Source organism: Oryzias latipes, chromosome 11 (genome assembly GCF_002234675.1).
Source record: "Oryzias latipes chromosome 11, ASM223467v1".
Classification (NCBI taxonomy): Eukaryota; Metazoa; Chordata; class Actinopteri; order Beloniformes; family Adrianichthyidae; genus Oryzias; species Oryzias latipes.
This window is the reverse complement of record NC_019869.2, coordinates 13,225,534-13,249,530: the sequence shown is the minus strand read 5'-3', so window position 1 is coordinate 13,249,530 and position 23,997 is coordinate 13,225,534. Positions and strand designations below refer to the sequence as shown.

Sequence of the window (23,997 nt, the reverse complement as noted above, 5' to 3'; positions counted from 1 at the left end):
ATTGCTTCACTCATCCAACAACACACATTTGCTTCCTCACCCGACTTCTTTCACGTTTTTTTGAGTACACAAACACGGAAACAGAACACGCTCCCTTCTGATGCCCTACAGTTTGTGAGGGTTGCATTAACCCTTGTGCTATCTTAGATGACCCCACCCTTGCATTGACGTGTTCTCCCTGCCATGACAAAGGTGGATAAAGGTGGAAAGATTTCATGTAATCCATGGACACCAGTGAGGTTCACAAATCATTGAAGAAAAGAGGTTCAGCATACTGTCTAGTGGGTCTAGATGACCCAACTCCCAATGTTAAAATGCCTAGGATAGCACAAAGGTTAAAGCAGGAGACCCATCAGCATACGAGCCTGTGCTCAATCTCAACCTCAAATCCCTACAACTACATCAAACCTAATACAAACCTGTTCAAATTCAGCATACATGGATGCTATATGAGCAAAGTAATAACAGAATAAACCTGTAAATACTCACATACACACCACTAAATGTTCTATGTCTCTTTAATTCTATGAAACAGCACTGTGTACCTTGTTGAACATTCTGGGAGGGAGATCGTAAAGACATCCTAATACCTGAGGGCTTCATCACAGCATAACATCCAACTTCTTTGAGCATTCACATGGTGTAAACCTTTGATCACAGCCTTTGACTGTTTGGAGTGACAGGAATTATCAAACTGGTAGCGTGAGATGACTTGTTAATGACTAGAACTGCTGGTATTGGATTAGCTTTATATAGTATTGTCTGCGTCACATTAATTCTAGTAAATCACTTTAATAGGTTTGTCAAAAAGAGGCTTTTGCAGATAAAGGTTATTTTTCAACTGCTTCTTTAATTAATCTGATTATCTTTGCTGTTGGTCTGCATCTACCGGAAACTGAAGATGATGGGTGTATTACCATAATTAAATAACCAGGTTACATTCTTTTTAAATTGTTACTATAATCATTTACTAATGAAAGGATGACAAGAATCCTGACTGCCTCTACTTTTAAAAACAGGTGGTGTAACGATGAAAAACTGGTAAAACCTTACCTTACTCCATTGGGGAAAAAATGGACAAACCTGTATGAGGTACGCAGACGTGTCCAACAGATGAGGAAATCAAGGTCGTAGACCCCTTGGTTCATGCATATGTTTTCTATGGGCGTGCTGTGAACCACAGGTTGCAGCCAACATTTATACAACACCCAAGGGTTAAGTAAGAGTGACATAGGAGAGGCGGATTAATTCTTTTTTTCAACTCCCCCTAAATCCTCTGTGCAAGGAGTCTGTTACTGCAGCAACTCATTGAAATGTGGTGAGACGAATTCAGATTCATTAAAACAATTTTTAACGTGATACAAATTGCTTCTCACTGTTTTTGCCACAATTTAAAAAAAGAAAATAAAACTCACAAACTGGGGGTTTGATACACCTGCCGAATAAACATTTTTTTGTACCGTGTTTTCCGGCGCCTCCTCAGGAACCGCCTTGCAGCATGCTTTGGCCGCACCAAAGTAGCAATAAAAGTGTTGCACCTGACAATGATAGACGTTAAAAATTTGTCAGCGAAGTACACATTTTGAATTGTTATGAACTATCTGGACGGGGATGGCAAAGCACAGAACTTCCATAATTTCCCCCTCTGAATACAGACTTACATTGGACATTCAAACACTTCACGATACACTTACCACACATGACAATGGTACATTCCATTTCCATGATGTGCCTCGAGGTGGTTATACGAGCCTCAAAAAAGACAAACCTGCACTTCCCTTCGCATGCAGCTGCTCCTCTCTACGAACCCTCCACGGACCCGGACAACCCAATAACCTGCAGCACCTGTAAAGCACTGTTTCACAAAGCCTATTATTTCAATGATCAGTGTTGCTGTACCTACACACCCTTGAGGGATGACAAATCTCTGTAAGCTTTGATCAAACATCCCATTTTTGTTTTCAGTTTTTTTTTTCTTTACATTACTTCGCAAGCAAAAACATGTAAGTGTAATTGGGGATGTCAGGAGGGATCCCAGCATAGAGACTTCATGTTAGGCTGTCACTACTGAATATAATCAAACTAAAACCAGGCGGGACAAAACAAACCAAACAAAAAAAAACATAGATGTATACAGATATTTTTTCGGTCTTTTATATTGTATTTGTTTTGTGCCTCATTTAAATAAATTGAAACAGGTTGACTTATCTTGTGGCCCCTTTCTTTCCCAGCATCTTTGTTTAAGCTGCCGAAGGTTATATGAGGTTTTGTGATGCTGCACAAACTTTAGAAAGCTTTGGAGTGGAACACATTTCAATATTTGCTAGTGTTACTATCTGCATTTATTTCCTTTATGTGCCCTTCATAGAGATCACAAGAATAGTTGTCAAGTAGGTCATGTATAGAAAGCCCACCGTCAACAAGCTACAAGCTGTCGCTTATATATTGGACAGTTTGGGAATCAGGGTCTGACACCAGTTATGCAGAAACTGTGGGAATTTGGTGCCAAAGTTGACAAATCAGTGGGTTCCTGTTTCTAGTCTGCATCATCTGTCGCTCAAGGCCTTTTGTGTGCATGTGTGTGTGAGAGTGTGAGCGGATTCAGATGAAGATACTGAGAGCCCGTAAAGCACTCATGTCTTCTGTAGGACTGCACTATACGTTAAAGTTTGGCTCATTGGATTTAAGATGGTTTTTCAAAATGTGAATACTGAGCAGATTTACTGTTTTCTTTGCTAATCCTCCACGCATTATACACAGCTTTTCAAACTCATCTGTCTAAAACTACAGCTTATGTATAAGAATGTCTGTAATTTTTTTTTTTGGGTTTTTATACAATTTATTTGTTTCAAATTGTTTGGAAGACATTTTTGCTTAATGTCATTAGCATAATAACATTTTTTTGGGTTAAACCTCAACATTTTGTTCCAGATCTTTATTAATTAGACAAGAGCATTAGACAGACAATCACAGATTATGCTTTATTAACTTTTTTTGTGGACTTTTTAAAACATAAGCAGGACAGTTTTATTTTTATTTTTTATTATGTTTTGTATTTTATCACATGAACCAGTTTTGATGTCATGTAAACCGTAATTGACTGTAAATGAGAGCTGGAGTGAGTGAGTGTGATGTCACCTACTGAAAATGTCTTCCTTCTGGCTCCAACCAAATAAAGTCAATTCAGTCGCAATTTCTTCACAAAACGAATGCCACCATGTTGGAACCAGATGACATCAGTAACAGTGATTTGTCCAAGGCAGTCTGAGTCAACGTGTCTATGGCAACCACTGTCATAGAAATCTGGTCAGATTATTACTTGAATAACTTGCAATGAAGAAAAGAAATATCACAAAAAAAGATTTAAAGTGTAGCAAGAACATATTAAAAAAAAAAAAAAAAAGGAAGCAGAGCAAGAACGGTTATTCTGACAAATAACCAGCCGACGCTTCCTGTGTGGAATGCCAGTGGGGAGTGGTCACCGAGTCCACCTCTCATATGCAGTCACTGTGAACACCAGAAAAATATTACCAGGACAAATCATTTGCAGTACCAAATATATATATTTTCTACAACATGAAACTTCAAGAAAAGCAAAATTTCAAAAAAAGTCCTTTGAAGTAACAATTCTGCTTTTTATTTTGATTGATCGTTGCAGTGATGTCTTCTGTCTCTTTTGTGCCCCTGAATAAATCTGAAGTGTACCCTGCTATGCCCACACACAAACCTTAGAGCAGTGCAGTCTTATGCATGCAGCGCATTGGGCTGGCGATCTCACACAAAAAAAAAAACTGCACACTCATACAGAGCAACACTGCGTGGTACATCCTCTGGACCACAGGCTGGTTGACAGCTGTCTGAGCCCAAGTGAAGGAGACGTATTTTGACAGCATAATCTTTCTGATGTCTAGACTGAAACTGTAAAATCTTGTGGCAGACATATCTGCCTGACTGACACGGTGGAACATCCTCTGAATGTTCTGGATTTGACGTCTGTGATTCACCTTAAAACGCTATTGTTTTCCTTGTTTGCCTTTGGCTTGAACAGTTTTTGTCTGTGCTCCATTATACTCTAATCACATTATCCCCTTTTATGGATAGACTCTTTAAAATATTTAGTTGATTTTATATTTCTTACTCTCTAGATTTGTATATACTAGTTTTGGCTGATAAATATTTTATTTCAATAGGATATTCAAAAAATGTTGAACAATATCACAGATTTGATCAGGTCAGTTTTCCTTCTGTAAAAAAAAACACATTTTAGATAGCTACATTCTATTACATTTTATTTTTCTATATACCTGTTCTTTTATTAGTGAATGCAGAAAGGTACATATTTTTTTAACTGTAGAAATAGAATCTGTTGGGTTTTTTTGTTGTTTTTTTGGAGTAAGAGTCACAATTGAAAGTTAAAAGTCATGTTTACTGTTGTTAATGAGACAAAAGCTTCCTGTGAGGAGGCACAGCGTTTCATGGCTTATCACAGTCACAACTGTCTTGGTCTTTTTCAGTTTGCACTTCCTGGTTTTCCACACGGAGGAGGTCCATGACTTGCTGCGAATTTGGGATGGTCCCCAGGACGGAGGGGTCCTGCTAAGGGAGCTGAGTGGCTCAGCATTGCCCCCGGACATTCACAGCACCTTCAACACTGTCACGCTGCAGTTTACCACAGACTTTTTCACCAGCAAGCAAGGCTTTGCTCTGCAGTTCTCTGGTAAGCAAAAGACATGGAAAGTATTCCAGATTTTTTCCAGGAGTGGGACTACACCCACAGCTGCACAAATTTAGCAGTGAGTGCTGACCCACATTTGATGTTGAAGCTGATTTGATTTTTAATGGCGTTCCTCTGATCATTGCCTTATTTGCTTCTTCAGTCTCTACTGCAACCTCCTGCAATGACCCAGGCATGCCAACTAATGGCACCCGCAGTGGCGATAGCAGGGAGCCCGGGGACCATGTGGTGTTCCAGTGTGATCCTGGCTACCTCCTGCAGGGAGCCAACAGAATCACCTGCACTGAGATCAATGGTCGCTTCTTCTGGCAGCCAGACCCTCCTACGTGCACAGGTGCTCCACAAACACAACATTTAAGTCCTTCATTGCTAACAGGCCATTTTATTCTGAATAAAATACTCTGAATAAAATACTTCCTTTTTTTGCGCTGTTAGTAACTAAGAATTGAAATCATTGCTTATTTGGTAAATAACAGGGGTCTGCAGTTTTTAATGCTAAAAGCGCCAGCGGAGTCAGTTTCCTACTGTGTAAGAACACTGTATAAGAATTCAAAGATAAGGCACTCTGGATTTGAAGTGTGCCTTCATTCGTTGCATCAATTCACGGTCAAATATGAAAACATTGATGTAGAATCTAATTTCCAAAGAAAATACAGTATCTATACGTATAATATATAGCCTGCTTTAACTTTGCTTATGAACAGCAGCTAGGCGCTGTTGTGCAGGAAATGATCAGATTGTCTTTTAAGCTTCTAATAACAACAGATTTAACAATTTGCCATCATTTAACATGATTGAAAATCTTAACATAAACAGGATGGAGGCAGAGAGCTAGAGTGGAGGTCTATAAGAACTCCTTCAGTTCAGTTTATTTTGGTAGTCCCACTATAAAGCAGTCAAACAAAAAAAAAAATCATGTTCCTCAAGTGTAATTTACTTTGCTGTAAGAGGACTTAGATATATAGATATATATATATATCTATATACACATACATAAAAATCAATCTTAAAACACAACACTTCTCTAAAGTACCTGCAACACTTAAAATATACAAAAATCCAAAAAGAAAAGACATCAAATTAAAAACCTGAGTTACATACAATAAAGCTGTGAGCCTTTATATAGTTTGTTTTAGTTTGGATAAATGTTGCATTATTATTATTATTATTATCTATTTTTTTTTTTTTTTTGTGATTCAAATACGCAACCTTTTCAAAATGCAGTCGTTCTGAGCTGATATCTAAACATAAAAGTTAAAGAGGGTACAGATTTTAGACATAAACAGAGATTCAATATCTTGTTATTATTCTTATTCTTATTTTCCTTTTGTCATATTCAGTATTTTCTTCTTTGCTCTTTGTTATTTGCGCTGGTTCTGTCCATTGTATTTTCCATAAAGAAGTGATGCCAGGTGCTGATGAAAATCTTTATTTATTGCTTCAGAATATTGGTAGTTAACAACCCTATAGGAATTCTCGTCCTTGGCAAACAGGGATGAGAACATATTGCTACGTTGATATCTTCCTTTTCTGTAGTGGCATTTCAAATGACATTGAGTGCTTGAAGTGACACAGGAGTAATCTAACCCTTTCCTGTGTTTCCATCACATGTCAGGGCTGTATTGTTCAAAACATCGCAGAAAGACATGAACAGAAATATTTCTGTTGCTGCAACGTTTGTGACCACGCTAATCTCACTCTAACCTCATCCAGATTATCCTCTTTATTAGAACACAAGTGTGCATGAAAAGATAATCACTGTTTTGCAGTGATTGTGACATTTTGTGACCTGGTTTAATCAGCGACTAATCATATCATTTGGATGAGGTTAGAATGAGGAAAGCCCAAGCCTTTAAAAAAAGGAGGATATCTGTGATCACCTTGGTGACATAAACGCATCAGAACTATAGATGTGAAAAATGTGGAATGTCTATTGGTTCCTTAGCTCCATGTGGTGGGAATCTGACGGGTCCGAGTGGACTGATCCTGTCTCCAGACTACCCTGAACCTTATCCTCATGGAAGGGAGTGTGACTGGACTGTAACTGTCATGGAGGACTATGTCATCTCTCTCAGCTTCAACCAGTAAGATTCATTAATTGGAAGTTTAACAATTCAATATACATGATTCAAGTCATTTTTTTTTTCATATCTTTCTGATCCCACGTTTCCCCAGTCCCCTTAGACGTTTCCTAGTCCCGAGCCCCTCCTTGTTATTATCAATTTACTTTTCTGTGAAAATATTTTCCTTCCTCTTCGTTTCTTTTTAACCCTTTTACACTGGAGATTTTGCCGGTGACCTACCGTAACTCTTTGATCATTTAGGCAATCAACATAAATCAACAGATTCTGATGCATAGAGAAGATTTTAAAAAAAATCAGCCGACTTATGTTGACTGCGTAAACACTTTGCTACTGTGAAGCGACTTTTCTATACTTCAAAAACTGCCAGAATTGCATTAATTGCGTAAACGGTTGAAAGGTTACAGTAGTCAAAAGGATGTCAAAGGGTGTTCAATGATCAACTTCCTACAACTAAATAGTGACAAATGAGAACGTCTGTTTGTTGAAACTAAGCCCACCTGATCCAAAGTCACTTGGTTTTCTGCAACGTTTTTGAAAAAGATGTATATTCTAATTAATTCTTTAATAAACTATCCAAATTTATATTATCAGAACAAAGTGGATTCATAACTACTCTTTTTGAAATGCTCGTTTTTATTCTATTTTGTGATGTCATAGTTGGCATTTGAAATAACAGCAAAAAAGTAGTAAGCATGATGTCTGAATTGCTTTTAAAGTCAAGGGCACTAGATAGTCTGCACTAGTTTCTTAGTAGTTAGGGATTAGGATGGGAATTTGGACATAGCCTAGGTGTCGTTTTTGGACACTAGCTCATCTTTTCACAAGCACATCATCAACATCACAAGATCTGCAGATTTTCTACTGTGAAATATGTGAATGTATGTCACCTCTTCTGCCTTCCACAAAAATCCCTAAACATGTTTCAACTGCTTTAAAACTTGTAAAATCAATGTCTAAACTGGCTCTGTGCTCCTCTGTTTTCTAAATGTAAATGCACAACAAAAAACATGTTGTTTGCTGCTACAATTCCAAGGAACTATCATAATGATTCAAATTCTGAATTTCTGATTAGTTTCAGCTTGGAGCCCAGTTATGACTTCTTGCATATCTACGATGGGCCAGACTCCCTTAGCCCTTTGCTGGGCAGTTTCTACGGCACCGACGTTCCAGATCGCATCGAGAGCAGCTCCAACAATCTCTTCTTGGCTTTCCGCAGTGATGCCTCCCTCAGCAGCAATGGATTTGTTCTGCAGTACACAGGTACACTCTGGTGGTAAAATATTAATTGTACTTTCAGTGTCTCTATCCATCATTTTTTACCCACTGTATCTCTAGGATTAGAGAAAAAAAACTGGTGCATTTTAATTAGGATGTGCGGTTTCATTCCTTCAGAAAGGAATGTTGTGCGATTTTTCTCCTGGCAGAGTAAAAATGGCTTTACCCTTCACTGCTGAGTGACCTTGCAGATTGTTTCTTTTTAACTTTCTCTCGTCCAAAGCAAGTGAGATTAGTGGAGTGAAAAATTCTCCAGTGAAAGCATTTGCTCTGTGCTGCAGCATCCTGATTTCTCCCGTTTGTAAAATGCTCTGCTAAGGTTGCCAACGTAGACATGTACGTTGGCTTTTTTGCCTTCTAACCCAAAGAATTATGAAAAAGAAAAGCCAACGTTGTGCATGCTAAAGCTCTTTTTGATCAGTGCTGCTGCACAATAGGAGCCTTCTTTTGTTGTCATTTCAAAACTTGGCTGACCTCAGTGAGCTGGTTGCAGGTTGATGTGCATACCTGAGGATATCTGTTCAGCACAGAGGCAACAAAATGACCACTGTCTTTCTTGGACAAGGTCCAGTTGCTTTAATGTAGTGCTTCTCAAATAGTGGGGCGCGCAGTAGTGGCGGTTTTAGGCACAGGTAATACGGGCAATTGCTCGGGGCGCAAAAGGGGGGCTGCGGTGACAGCGGCTCAGTGCTTGGAAAAAAATCTGTGCCACTATTGGTTTGTAACAGCCTGAAACTGTGAACTATGGAGTGATATTTCTGCCACCACCTTGCATACAAAACTTTCTAAGTTTAATCTTATTTTGCTTTCAATTTTTTTTTTTTGCTTTCAAATTTTTTTTTTTCGCATTCAAAAACTTTTTTTTTGCTTTCGAAAACTTTTTTTTGCGTTACCAAAATACATGTTTTCGCGTGTGTTGTGTGTCATCTCATTTTTTTTCCTATCTTTGATATTGCTGTGTGAAGTTTCAGTTACACATGAAAAAATGCCATCAAACAGCTGCTGATTGGTCCAGATTCTAACCAATCAGGTGTCTCTTTCTGACATTGACGGTCCTTGGAGACAAAATGTTTCTAGTTTAAATAAGGACCTGGCAGATTTTTTTTTATTTCAGGCACTTTACGTTTCTTTTCTGTTTTAGACGGTAACAGGGTTTCTGTGTGGCAAAATAAAGGTAATATTTATTGAAAGTGGATTTAACTTGCTGTTTTCTTTTGTTAATGTTAAAAGATACAATTTTAGGTATACTTACACAATTTTTATAGATACTAACCTAATATATTGTCACCGTGGCGAGTGTGTGTGTGTGGGATGGGGGGGTTAGGTGGGCGCGAAACATTTTCTTTTTCCTAGGGGGGGGCCTTGCAAAAAAGAATTGAGAAGATCTGCTGCAATGGAATGTACCTATGCCTTTTGCTTTCTTTTTTCCTTCCTTGTTAGTGTACGTGTGTAATTGAAACCGTCTCCTAGCACACCTCCAAATGTTACCAGCTGTAAATTAGTCACGCTATCTTCGTCAAGGAATGGTGTTAAATCTCACTAAATCTCCTCTCCCCAATTAGAGCCGCTTAAGGTATCAGTCGTTTAACTGATTCCTGAATGAGTTCCTTGGCCGCTACTCAGTTTGGACTTGATCCATAAAATCTGGCAGATAGATTTTCAAATTTTTCCTACCACTAAAGTCACTCGGCCCAGCAAGTATGGAGTCTGTGATATTGGTACCCTGGTAAAGCAGTAAAAAAATACTTCAGCTCTCTTCCAATTCTCAACACTAATAAACCAAAACTAAATAATACATAAATTACCTCCTCACCAATGCACATTTGGCTGTGAGTTTGTGTTTGTTTGGACAGCATGCTGACGAGCTGGCCCGGCTAGTATTTGGTCAGCCCTGCTTGTGAAAATTGCATTATGAAATATTCCCGAGTTTCTGAGTCTCTTTACCGAGCAGAGGTGATGTATTTCTGTGTCATGCTCATGCTTCACCAAGGTCTCCTGGGAAATTTCAACGTAGACAACTTTCCAACACACATAAATGCATTCATGCATAGAAAACATGTACATTGGAGTAGGAGTGCACTATGCCATATTCACAGCAGCCTCATCCAATACTTCCAATTGTTACCCAGGAGATTTTCAAATCACACCAAATGGCTTAATTTTTATTTTTAAAACAACTGAAGCTCATTTTTCTCTTTTTCTTATGTGCATTTACCAAGGATGCCACAATTTTCTGTTTAAATCGAACCGTATGTGAACCATGATTCGTGGAGGAAGTGAATTGTTCCATCTCCACAGCATATGCTTGCAAGCATATTTGAACCAAAACGAAATCGTGACCCAACATTGAGGTTCAAACTGAATTGCGGTGAAATGCTGCATCTCTGGTATTTACCTGTAGTAGTGTTCCCTCAACTGTCTTTAGTTTGGAGAAAGTTCTCTCCCACATGTGGGGGCTATCTGTACAAACCAAACTGCCTTTTCCAACTCTCTGGGGAGGGGTCAAAATAAAGACTCAAAGACAAATACCCGCTGGATGGATCATCTCTGACGTCACCCAATGTTTTCATATTGGCGAGAGTGACTACAGAATGTTTGAAGTCCTTATTTGTTGCAAATGCAGAAAAAAAATAAGGAACACTCATAGATATGCAAATATCCATTTCCTGGTTTGCGTCTAATTTGGATATTTGGATGGATGGATGGATGGATGGATGGATGATGGATGGATGGATGGACGGATGGAACGATGGATGGATGGATGGATGGATGGATGGATGATGGATGGATGGATGGACGGATGGAACGATGGATGGATGGATGTTTTTAATAGTCCCTAAGGAAATGTAAAAGTGGCCATATGCTGGAAATCATAAAAACACATTAAAAACAATACATGTCAATGGGTTAAGAATCATTGGATAAAATAAATTAAAAGTAATTGGTTCTTAGATTAAAATTTGTTATTGTAAAGTGAGAAAATGAATGGAAGACAACGGGCTTTAGACTTAATAATTTGTTTTCATGAAATAACTTGTAAAGTTGACTTTTTGGTTGTTATATAAGTATAAAAATGTCTTCCAATTTTCTTTTTTTTTTGTTTTTGTTAAAGTTTACGCTCAGTTAAGTTCAGGGTCTTTTACTTTAGGTGTCAGGCAGAGACTGGGAAGAAAACATTAGACCTATCTTTTCTTTGTGTGTCAAGTCATCAAATATTGAAGATTGCTCCAAGAACAGAGTGCATAATGCTAAGTCTGAGCTAAATGGCTTTAGGCATCTTTCCCATGTTTATTTTAGTTGTGATGGTGTGAAGTGCGCCAAATTGACAGGCCTGCTTTCACATGCACATTTTCAGCCTGGAAAAGTGAGATGCTAAATTGAGCAAGACGTCTCTTTTACAACCTCAGAGGTGCTGATTGATGTGTGGTTGATGCAGAGTGCGTACGAGTTAAGTTTGGCAGAGTGTGTGTGTGTTTGGGGGGCTCAGAGAGCTTACTTATGTGCATTGTCTTCTTGAGTTGACTGCAGGGTTGAGTTGCTTGAGAGGCCTGTGTATACAGTCAGCAGATCTTTGGCCAGAGCTGTGCCACTTTCAATCAGCTTCCTGTTTCTCCACAGTCATACGTCCTTAAGTAAACAGGAATCGGATGCCATCGTCAACAACTACACAGGAACTATGACAGTCACTGAGATCAATTTTCTGGGAAAAAACTGAAGTTGCAAGAAATCCTTATATAACAGATGAAAATTACAAGCTTTAGTAAAATAATTGTTTCTGGCATTGTCACCCAGGGGTGAAAGAAGTGCTAATTAAGACACGATGAAAGTTAAACTTCTTAATCAGTGCTTTTGAATCTGGCTTGACGAATTTCCTTGTAAGGTTACGTGCACCTGAATGGGGGGTTGACCCATATAGGTTTTTGGGTTGTCCGGGCCTGTGATGGGACGTCATGAAAATAGAACGTAAGATCATCACGCGTGTGGTATTGTGAAGGATTCACACGGCTAGTGGAGATTCCACACAATTATGATGTACAGGCAGGTGATGCTGTTATGCAGTGTCTTGACACCAAACTCTGATATGTAATAAAATGCGCGTATTGACTCCTGACGAACTACCGCCTGGGTGTTCGGGTAATACTTAAGTGCCCCCAGTCAGGCTGAGCGCAGCAGTCGTCCACTTATCCCTTGGACAGCACTAACGGGCCTTTTGCACAGTGCGCAGGATTTTGGGGGGGGGGGGGGGGGGGGGGGGGGGGATAAAAAGGAAAACTTTGTACAGGTCAGCGTCTCGCCTACTCCACCCTTGTTGTCTAAGTGTTTGCTACAACCTGTTTCCCGCAGCAAAGCTTTAGAAAAAACGTGCATGAACGATTTCACTATACAGGCTCACCAAGTGATCTCACCTGTGGACCACCTGTGTGCCCCCATACCCATGTTTCACCTGCAGATGGCCCGTAGCCACCTGTAAGGGCAGTTGTGACTAAGGCTATATGTCAAATTGCCCGAGCAAGGCGACAACATTGATGCATCTCTGTGGGTTAACACTTTAGTTAGCACTTACAGGATACAATTTCAACTTTGTATTAATATTCAGCTTTTACTCTGAGCAGCACATTGGAGCTCCACCATGAAGCTTTACTTGACACTGTGGAGGCTAACAAGGGGGGGGGGGGGGCAAAGACTTTTACTGCAGCACTTAAAAAGAACAGGCTGTGCTTTTTGTGCTCAGCATGTTTGACTGGTCAGATCCATTTATCCTGCAAGTCATTTGTGTTAATATACTCTTAATTATTCAAACTGAGTCTAAACTTCTTTTCAAGAGCTCTATATTTTTAAAGCATTTGTACAGTGGCCCAGAAGTGCAAATTACACATTTTGATTTCTGAAAATGACTTTTGTTTTATAAAAAATATTTATTGTTATTTTTAATGAAACATAATCCAAGATTTTTTACTAACATCGTCATCCAATCAGTGACATCCCATCATACCCTCCTTTTCTGCTTTCTTATTGTGTGTGTTTTTTTAACTTGTCATTATGATTTCTGGAACTTATTTATGTTTTCTAAAACAGTTTTCTATTTCATTTTTTAGTGTTCTGGTTTCTGTTTTGATTATTAAAATATAATATATTTAATAATATATATATTTTTTATTATTGATTTAGCCTTTTTTTTTTACTGTTAATGTGATCTTCAGTATATTTTGGGATTTTATGGTGTGATTTGAACTTCAGGGCCACCGTAGTTTTGATACTTAAAGGCAACATTTTTGCAAAAATGATTAAAAAAAATTAGGTGGTGTGTTGAAAATTGCCCTGTGAATTGTAACTGACTGAATGTTGAGTTGCCGGCATATATTCCTGCTTTTACGATCACAGCAGCGGTTGGGTGCAGAAACTCTTCCTGGATCCCACATGGCTCCCTTCTGTCACTGATTTTCCACCGTGTTACCTCTCTCCACAGAGAACCCCAGGGAGTCCTGCTTCGAACCCGGCCTAGTGCGCAACGGGACGCGGGTGGGGACAGATTTCAAGCTAGGCTCCGCTGTCACCTACCACTGTGACAGTGGCTACACACTCGAGGGAGACCCAATGCTTACCTGCATCATGGGGAGAGACGGCAAACCGAGCTGGAACAAACCCAAACCCATCTGCATCGGTAAACACCAACATCTGGAGTTAATTGTTCCACACACAAACCAGATCCATGCTTATAGATTTGTCCCATGTAGGCATCCATACATGGTTATGCCGATTTTCCTCCGAGCTGTTACTTGTAGGTGTTTCTATCTGTGTGTTTTTACGCGGGTTGTGTTAGTGCAGCTTTGTCAAGTCTGCAGTTTGGAACCAGACGCTTGTTTTGCATATCTTCCCCTCGCACTCGCGGCTGCACCTGCGTCACTCTGACTTTTTCTCTGATATTCCCATGACGTGAATATCAAGCTGTGCAAACCCCTGGGAAGCGGGTAAAAGATCCCTGACAGTACAAAATCTGCGTCTGACTGCGTGTGTCAGCTAGAAGACATGCTCAGTGCTCTCAGAGGAAGGGGGGGAAAAAATCCCACTCTCATAAAATATGAGCTCAAACCGAGCATTTCCAGTGACTGAAACCAGAAGGGTCTGTGGACCTCACATTAATCTCCATGGACATTTGATAAACACAGCTATTCCTCTCTTTAACAAACAAGCCCTGTCTTCCATCCAAAACCCAATTAAATAAGAAAAGTCATTTAGGACTGATGAATTAGGGAGGATGGTCAATTAGAAAGTGAAGAAACAGTGGAGCCATCCATTTATTGAGCTTTTTCTTTTTTTTTTTACACGTTCCTCTGGTGTCTGCCCTGTCCTACTTATCATGCTTCTTTTTTGTGTTTTCCGCAGCGCCATGTGGTGGACAGTACACTGGTTTAGAGGGAGTGGTGTTGTCTCCTGGTTACCCTGGCAACTACAGCAGGTCTCGAACCTGTTTGTACTCTGTAGTCGTGCCCAAGGATTATGGTAAGCTACAGAAAAGCACTGCGTAAAGCAAACAATTTGCCGGTTTACCTATATATTTTACTATCTCCCTCCTGTGTATTTTGATTTTTTTTTCCCCTCAATACCCAGCACTATGTGTATCACAAACACACAAATGCACCAGCACACGATAAAATAATTGGTGTTTGGAGGAGCCAGAGTTCCTTGAGTTTCACCACTTTCTGGTTATTCCATCTTAAAGGTCGCCCTTTGCTTTCAATGTGTTGTCTCAGATTACAGGTCCATCACATTATTCATAAAATGAAACAATGAGACGCTGCTGCAAATGGGAATTTTCGAAAATGTAGTGGCCAAGGTTTGAGTCTGCAACACCTTCTGTTGAAGACATTTTTTTTTTCTTTTCTTTGCAGCCTTCAGGAATCAACATTGTGCTCTCCTTGGGGAAAGTGTGCACCATTGTTAAATTACACCAGCAGTAGTAGCAGCAGCTGTGTGTGCTTGACTGGAGAGTACTTCACCTCATACTTTTGGATTTTCAGCTAGTGACGCTTTGTCAAAGGTCCAGTGCTCTTCCAAAATCATTGGTAGCCCTCCTTCTAGGAGGCTGCTGGCAGTTTGTTTCACTCGGTGGGGGCAAGGTGGGAAAAAAAACAGAAATAATTGCAATGCACATTAGCTTTTTTTTATTGGGTGCAGCTCATTTTGTCGTACAGAGCCACTAAAGCTCTCAACTCCATTCTTGAGCTTGTCATTATGCATTAGCATTTATTATGGAGCATTTTCCCATCACTGAGGCCATTTAGTTAGACTAGTGGTCTACTGAACTTTGTTAAGAATGGGAAGCTCCCTTCTCATAATCAAGGGTATAAAGACCTAATACTGCACCTTTGTTTTGCCTTAGTCACACGCACCTATATGAGCACAGGTGTGTCTTGCAGTCAGTCCCCTTGAGGGCCCTGAGACCTCAAGAGGTGTAATGAAAACGGAGCGTACCATTGTAGTGCGTATGGTAAGAATAATGTAAGTTACACGCAGTCATGACGTACAGGTGATGCTGTCATCCATTGCTGCAGTGTAGAAGCAGAAAATCAATCGGACATGCCTGCGTCTCCCCTACTTCACACTTACTTAGCCGTTCGAGTGTTCTGAAAAACTCTGCACAAACATTTTTGCTTTACAGTCCCACTGAGCAATCTTTCAATTTTGCGGGGACCACCTGCAGGGCCCGTACAGGTTTGCAAATCTTTCAGCGCGTCTCCACGCGTAAGGCGTGTTGTTACTACAGCAGTTCCAATGAGAGTGTTGATTACTGTTCAAGCAGTAGTAGGACATAAAGGGTGTGTGGAAGGGATGAAAGCTCCCTCATGGATCTTTAGCTGCACATTGTACAACAGATTGGTTGTCACGGCAAAGCCTTTCATCTGCTGACAGGACATCAAGCCCAGACAGCATTCCTGATTTTTCTGGTAATGTAAGTTTTAGCTTTGCTGTCATAGCTGGCGGCATTATTCACCCCGCTTCAAAGAGGTTTTGATTAGAATTGGTGTTAATATTTGTTTGAATGGATTTTCTTTTATTTCAAGCGAAAACGCGTTCAGTTTGATCGCCTAGTCCATTTCCGTTTGTCTCTTTCTTTTCTAGTGGTCTTCAGTCAGTTCGCCTACTTCCAGACGGCGCTGAATGACATCGTAGAAGTTTACGACGGGCCAACGCAACACTCCCGTGTGCTGAGCTCACTTTCTGGATCGCACACAGGTACCTCGGCACAAATGTCCTCAGGAAGGTTAGGGATTTCTGATCAAATGCGCTCCACATTTATTTCATCTGGATTCCTGAATCCCAAATTTACATTGAGCGTTTGTTTTGATGAATGTCATAGTTTCTGCAAAAAAGCCAAAGCGATGTCGTCATCAGCTGTTAAGGAGCACTGCTGCAATGAGCTAATTCAAACAGATATGGAATGTCTTTCAAAATTCATAGAATTTTTTTTACCATTCCTGAAAAAAATAAAATGATGAAAAAAATAAAATGAAATACAAAAGATCTAGTCCCAGGTCAGCATTTCAACCCCATGGTGAAGAGTGCTAAATTTGACTCCGTAGTCCTTTAAGCAAATACAGTTTTTCATTAGAAAAGTACAATGCCTCCCTTTTGATTAGAATTATAGCCTTATTTGGGCTATGTTTGGGGGAGTAACTTTTTTTTGTAGAATTAGAATTTAATTTAGTAACATTTGATGGATTGATTTTAACCCCTTCATGACTGAATTTATTTCCAAGTACATAAAAACCATTCTTCAACTTTTCTGCCGATCAAGATGAAGCTAAATTAAGTGGAGTCCTGGGCTCTATGGTACACTGTAAATGAGCGAAATCCGGCTTAAGGAGTAAATAAGACTGTGTCCAGCTGCACCAACACACACCGTTGAATTATAACAAACCAGCTCTGAGCAAATTCAGAGATTTAAAAAAAAGCACTCGTACCTTACCTCATATATCTGATCTCTTCTCTGACTACGATTCACACAGTGAGAGCAAATATATGTGCTAAAAGATCGACTCAGCAGTAATTCCCTACAGAAGTTACATTTTGAGTGCTGCTTTTTGTTGCAATGGAGCTTAAAAGAACAGAAATAAGTCCAGATGAATATTTGTCCAAACCGTTATGGAAACCTCCCAGATATTGTTGCATTTTGTAATCCATAAATTATTTAATTAATGAGATTTGAACAATCTTTGCAGTAGTTTGTACACAAAAAAAAACGTTTTAAATAGGGAGAAAAACCCACAACCTTACTTTCAATAATTTGAGTTAGTAGGGGTTTTTAAAAGAGACTTATCGTGTGCAAATGAAACCTTCTATTCATTTTTTAAAATTATAAACATGTCAAAACCTGTACAAAAACAATTCTTAATAAGTTCAGATAATCAATTCTGTCTTCACTCTATATCTGCTCAGGTGAAAGGGTAACACAATAGGACAGTTGGAGGCTGATTGCCAGATTTAAAATTTTTAGAAATGAAAAAAAAAGAGGGTGCGGGCTGAGCAGGGCACGTGTGGTCTGGATCTGTGACTGACAGGGACAATTAGGTTAGTTTGAGCTACCTGGAAAGGTTTAGGAGGCCCAAGCAGGCTGCCTCCCCATCCCACGGCGGCTCCCTGTCTGCCAACCAGGAGCCGGTTTAGCTCCGCCTCTCTTGGGAGAGTTCAAAGATGGGCGGGGCTTTTATACTGGAGCTGCAGAGCATGACGTGAAACCTATCAAATGATGTGGGACTCACATCTGTTGACAATCACAAAATCCCACTTTACTACCTCATTTCAATCTCTAGGGGGCAGCACAGACGGCTTATCATTTCTGGAATTAAACACGTTTGTTGTCAAAAATTTGGCAAGGACCAACAGTTAGCACTTTCAAAGCCCCAGTTGTACAGATAAACAGCCAAAAAAGTTAAGTTAAAAGTTAAGTCGCCTTTAAATCTTAAAAGCTGATAGGTAAGATTGTAGATGGAGCTGGAGAGGGCCGATTGGTAGTAAGTGCTTTTTTAAAATACAAATTTTGCAACATATTAGATACAAAAGGGAATGACCATGTGTTTTTGAATAATTGTTTATTAAAAGTATAGTTGTTAAAAACCTGTAAACATGAATGAAGAATTATGATTTACAAAATAGCAGTCAAGCCTTAACAGAGGAAGGCATTGGTATCTTTTATAAAAAGAATTAAAAGCAGCAACAGTGACTGGAACAGAAAAAAATTGTGTTGTTCATGGGTGTGATGCATAAAACAGGTGGGACAAGCTTCTCTTGAAATGGATTTGAGTTGGGGAGGTGGGAAGTAAAGTGCTGTCCTTCAGAAATCCCTGTGGTTTGACAAAAAGCAAAATAATTACTTTAGTTTGTGTCCAGGGGAGCCTTAGAAAATCCAGTTTGCAGCTCAATAAACAGGATGCTATATTAACTGAGGACTCAAAGTTGGAGTTTCACAGAGATATCTGAGGAGGGATTGCAGAGCAGATGGGACTTCTTCTGGGAGGGAAAGAGCGCTACTTAAAGACCCACACCAATAAAAATTGTGTCTTTGGCATGTCCTTCTGTTATTTTTCTGATGCTAGAGGATATTTATAAAGACAACTCTGATTTAAATGCTTTTGTTCAAATTGGGAATCAAGAGCAGACAAAAAATGCAGTTGGAAAAAGAGCTTTTTTGTCACAGAGAAAACACAAGCTCCCTGCGCCACTTAGTTCCAATAGACAAATAGATCCATGAACGTCTTTGTTTTCCTCGTCTGAGCTGGAATCTGGATCAAAACTGGACAGCTGAATAGCTCAGATTTGGCTTACCATTTTTGTTGCACAATTAATGTTATATTGGGTGTGTGAGGGGCAGTAAGCTAGTGGGAGAGATTGTATACAGAGAGCTCAGTTATGGGTGACGGGAAAAGGGGATGGGTTTGTTCTGCATCAACAGTTTTGCACAGTTTTGAACTCCTGCCGCTCTGCAGAAAACAACACAGGTTTTGTTTTTTGTTTTTTTTATTTTGGCCAAAAATGACATGGTCCTAATCAATGGACCACTGGGAAGACTTTGGCAATAGATCAAAAGATGATGAGACTGGGTTTTAACCAATGCATGACAAGCTGTAATTAGCATTAACCCATCTGTTTTGCAGAGTGGGGTATGCCTACACCTGCAGGTGCTGTAACATACACATGTACATGCTTAAAAGGATGACAGACGCACTTAGTGGTTTCATCTGTGATGGGTTTATTAGTGAAGGGTTTCATAGAGCATGTCAGGATATTATTTGTCCAGCTTGGTAAATTACAGCAGTCAAAACACAAGCCAGTGTACTGTAATTACTCTCAAGCAAAGAAGCACATTACACATTAACACATATGAATAATGCCTTCAACTATCTCTATTTTCATTTATGTCTTTTGATTGAAGCAACTAACTTTCATGAAGTAAAGATACTGATTGTCATTTATTGCTGACTGGCTGATAAAAGACAACAGAAATAATGAATCGTTTATGCTTGGAATATAAACATGGGGGACAGCATGTAACTAGATGAGATAAATGGACAAACAAGGAGTGTTGTCTAAATGCAAATATTCAAGCCGATTTCTAGTAGCCAGCTGTCTCATGGTCATCTAAAGCGAAGGACGTAGAAGTTTGATATCTTTTAGAACTGTGGTTCTTTTGTTGCTTCTGTTTTTTTTGTTTTTTTTTGGCTGGCATATTGCTAAGATTTTTATAACATTATCCCAAACAAAGAAAAAAAGAAAAAAGCTTTCTCGAAGCTTTTTTAGAGTTGTCGTTGAAAAATCGGAAACATTAATTTACGACACCATTCCCCACAGCTGCTTATCTGAATCTGTGCGCGCAAACAACTTGGGGAGAATTTTGATGACTGACTTGGAGCCAGTGTCCTATCAGTCCTCACAAATCTGCAGCGTGTCAGCGCAGAAGATCATTTTAAGGGCAAACTGCTTTGGAGCTGGAAAGTGTCCAACCGGTTGATGGGAAACACGCTGGGGCATGTTTGGTCTTTCTGAATGAATACCTGCCCTGCACAGCGAATTACGAAACGCTGTCACTATGACAGAACATGCAAAGACTTTTCTCTAATGAACCTCCCAGCGGGTCTCATAGATTCGACTGAGAATCTTGAGCAATCATGGCAATGACACATTAGAGACCATGGAAGCTGCAGAAAGAATCCACATTTCAATATGCAGAAGAACCCCCACCAAATTATGAACCTACATAAACCTACGCACCCTGTATAGACTCACTTGCGCACACACAGATGTTGCCTCTGGGGGGAAGCGCGTCTGCTTCCCACTAGAGTGTGACAGCAAGCAGACACAGAGTAATGAGATTCACTGCAGAGAGCCAGTCAGCAGCTCACTGAGTGAAGCAAAAAGAAAGATGCTCACAATTTGTGTCATGTTCTTTGTCAGTCAACAAATTTTCCACTGCAACAAATTCTTTTAGTACACAATTAACTGATGAAAACTGGAATGTCACTTATTATTTTTTAGGTCATATGTCTATTCTGAAAGAATCTTATTTCTAACGGCTTAGTCAAAACTGCCCTAATTTGTGGATATGAGCTCTCTGCGGGTGAAAAATTGGCAAATCTATAAGGGGCAGGAAGGTGGCCAGTGCAAAATATCAGCCGGAGACGGCTCAGGGAACCCGTAGAGCAAAAATGTGCAGGTACATTTTTTCTACAGGTGTGCAACAAGTGACAGGTCATAGCAAACACTTAAAAAAGCATGTAAGAGAAGTAGGTGAGACACATTTTTTTCCTTTTTTAACCCCCTAAAATACTATGGAAGAACCCCCTTTAATCCTGTTCAAGCGATAGGTGTGTGCCCTTTGTACACAGTCTGACAGTTAAGCCACACCAAGCAATCCAAGATCCCATGTTAAGGGCTTCTTCTTTATCTTTTGCTTCTGTTTAGTATTGCTTGTCCTCTAAGAAGTTTGGTGGAAAATGTCGAAGCAAATTTTGTTTCTGGTTTTGTCCTTCACAGCTCTATTGTGATGTATGAAAGACTTTGTGTCATATAATTCTTACCGGGCACAGACCGCAATTATTCATTTCTACTTCATTATCAATATGCAGACGGTTGGAACTTCCGTGAATTAAAAGGTACGCCATCCACAAGCCTTGCCAAATCCAAGTCCTTAAGGGATCAAAGTTCGACCTGGTTTAATTTGCAACGCGTGTTCGATGGCCACACATTCTGTATGTAGAGCCTAAAAACGGTGGTAAAAATTTGCTTAGCTACTAGCAAACACAAGAGTTAACCCAAAAACTCAAAATGTGCGCCTCTGAGAATTTTACATAGGCTTTTCTTTGAAAGTAGCTGTGTGGAAATGCATTGCCAATAGCTGTGAAAAACTTGCTTTAGAAATGAGGAAATTAGACGATCAGTACATAGTTTGTGAGAGCATCCTACAGGAACTTTCGTGTCATGCAAATATTGCCCCTTTGTGGCCTCTCACGCTGGAAAGTAAGGGGCCAGTACTTGCACTTTCTAACGGCTAGAGTGTGGCAAAAGGGCATCGCACAAAAGCAGTATATGTTATAAGTGCATGGAACTAACAATATCCTTACAAATACTTCACAATAAACCTACCATATGCGTGACAATCGTAAATTCCGTTTTTATAGGTGACCATAGGGGTTTTAAGGGAACTGCAAGACACACTACAGTTGTTTTTCTCTACAACCCTTATATGAGCTTGGACAACACAAAAACTCGCAGCACCCCCTATATGTCAACCCCCTGTATGGGGGGAATATGGCTAAGGCTTTATTTAACTTTTTCTATTATCCCCCAGCTATGACCCCTTGAGAATTTATGGTTTTTCAAAGGAAAGTTTATTTTTATTTCAACATAGCCATCACAAAGTTCTTTAGATCTACATTTTCAAATGTTTTTGAACACAAAAGGATAAATGAAAATGTGTGTGGCCTGACTTCATCTAAACGCATTTGGAACCAATTCAAACTTGTTCATCAAAAGCAAGCTACTATAGAAAAGCTCCATTCTGAACCTTTTTTTTGAGAAAATACATAGCTTGTGGCTCCGTGTCGGGTAACCCTTTGAGCCATACCTTTTCATTATAGACCTTGATTGTAAAGAGTCCTTCAAAACTGTTGGAAAATCTCGGTGTTAAACTGATTGCCTTTGTACAAACAGCCAATGAAGTAAAAGCCACATGCTTGAGCAATGGGACAGCGGATTCTCAAGTTCTCTACTGATGGTCCCTCTGTCTTTACATTAAATACATGACATAAAATTGAAAATGTAACATAAAGCAGTTTGTTATATAATTGTATGCATCTCTACCACAATGCTGTTAGGATCTACAATTACTCAATATGCTTGGTGGAAATGATTACCTCCCAGTGTCCATCTCCCAGTTTAGTTTCCAATGTCGGTCTAGTCCTATCAGGCAATTATACACAGTAAGGAGTTTTTCCTTACCGCGTAGGAGGCAGGTATGTCCAGTTTAGTTCAGTTAGTTCAGTTTAGAATTTTTTTATTGAATTGTATGTATTCAGGATCCTTTTTATTTTATGTTTTACCCTACATTTATCCGCACAAAGCCCATCGAGACGACTGTTGTTGTGGTTTTGGGCTATACAAATAAAATTGAATTGAATTATATATCAACCTGAAGGAAATAATCATCGCACACAGGCGCATAAATGGGAGCGTTAATGTTCAGGGAATTTAGTTTTAGCACATATTTTCTTTAGGGCTCGACCAATGTCCATTTTTTTAAGAGACTTGCAAAACAGTCGTTCCTTGCTGTTTATCAGTCTTGGGGTTAGGTGTCTTACTCAAGGACACAGTAACACGTAGGCTGCCAAGGCCGTGAATAAAGCCACAGTGCAGCCGTCTGTTAGACTGACAGCTGGTTGCTCCAGACCCAACCCCCTTTAGATTTACATCCTGCCTCCTATAATGCAGCTATGTATGTACCACTTTCAATAAACAGCATTTCTTCTTTTTCTTGGATTGCAAAGATGTGATCCCTTGTTGGTCCCTGCCTAACAAACTGCTTGACTGAGTTTTCCAATCACCTCTTAGCAAGTAGTCGATAAACATTTGGTGTAATAGATAACTAAGTCAATTGCAGACTGTGCTCCACTTGACTTTTCTGCTACTTTTTTGCCTCTTATATTGATATTTAAAAGAAAGACAATTTATTTTTTACCAAACCAAAATAATTATTTTAGAAGAAATTGGAAAATCAGCTCCTCAGTATTAGCCTACTTTTTCTATTTTTATTTTATTTTACAATTCCTATGTTTAATAAAGAAAATTGACTACAGTTACTTGACAACCACTGGAAATATGTGTTCTTTTTTGACCAGCTTAATATGGTTAAAAAAATAGTATATACTAAAGGCTGTACTTAAAAATTCCGGTTATAGTTAAAAATGTCATGAAAAAACAGGAAGCTCCTGCAAAATCAAACTTTTAGATATGTGGAAAATTGTATTTAAAGCATGTACCTGTGGTTTACTGCTATCTAATACATTTAGGAAACATCAATATTTCTGTTTATTTCTGTCACCGTTTCCTTTCTTTTCCTAACAAATTTTACCTTTAAAATATTTTTGTGAGATCAAAAACACATTGATTTGAACAAGAAAAACTGGAAATCTAATATAGACTTTTTGCAAAAAATAAAATAAAAAGAACAGGTAAAAGCAAAGTTAAAGGCTGTAATTTTAACCATTTTCTTTCTCAGGGGAATCGTTGCCCTTGGCGACCTCCAACCAAATCCTGATTCGCTTCACCTCCAAAGGCCAATCCAGCTCTCGAGGATTCCATCTTGTCTACCAGGGTGAGTGTAGAACACACACACGCACACATACACTCTCT

At 39.3% G+C, this 23,997-nt stretch overlaps 1 protein-coding gene across 3 annotated transcripts in view; it reads left to right on the top strand.

Moving 5' to 3' along the window:
• The window catches only part of csmd2 (CUB and Sushi multiple domains 2), a 279,666-nt gene that overhangs the window by 183,519 nt on the left and 72,150 nt on the right, over positions 1–23,997 (top strand). For all 3 annotated transcript variants that reach the window (XM_023959868.1, XM_023959867.1, XM_023959870.1), the window contains exons 27-34: positions 4,515–4,717; positions 4,878–5,069; positions 6,681–6,819; positions 7,892–8,079; positions 13,562–13,756; positions 14,479–14,595; positions 16,216–16,329; positions 23,864–23,959. In XM_023959868.1, coding sequence (XP_023815636.1) covers positions 4,515–4,717; positions 4,878–5,069; positions 6,681–6,819; positions 7,892–8,079; positions 13,562–13,756; positions 14,479–14,595; positions 16,216–16,329; positions 23,864–23,959 — 1,244 coding nt within the window. The remainder of the gene's footprint in view (positions 1–4,514; positions 4,718–4,877; positions 5,070–6,680; positions 6,820–7,891; positions 8,080–13,561; positions 13,757–14,478; positions 14,596–16,215; positions 16,330–23,863; positions 23,960–23,997) is intronic.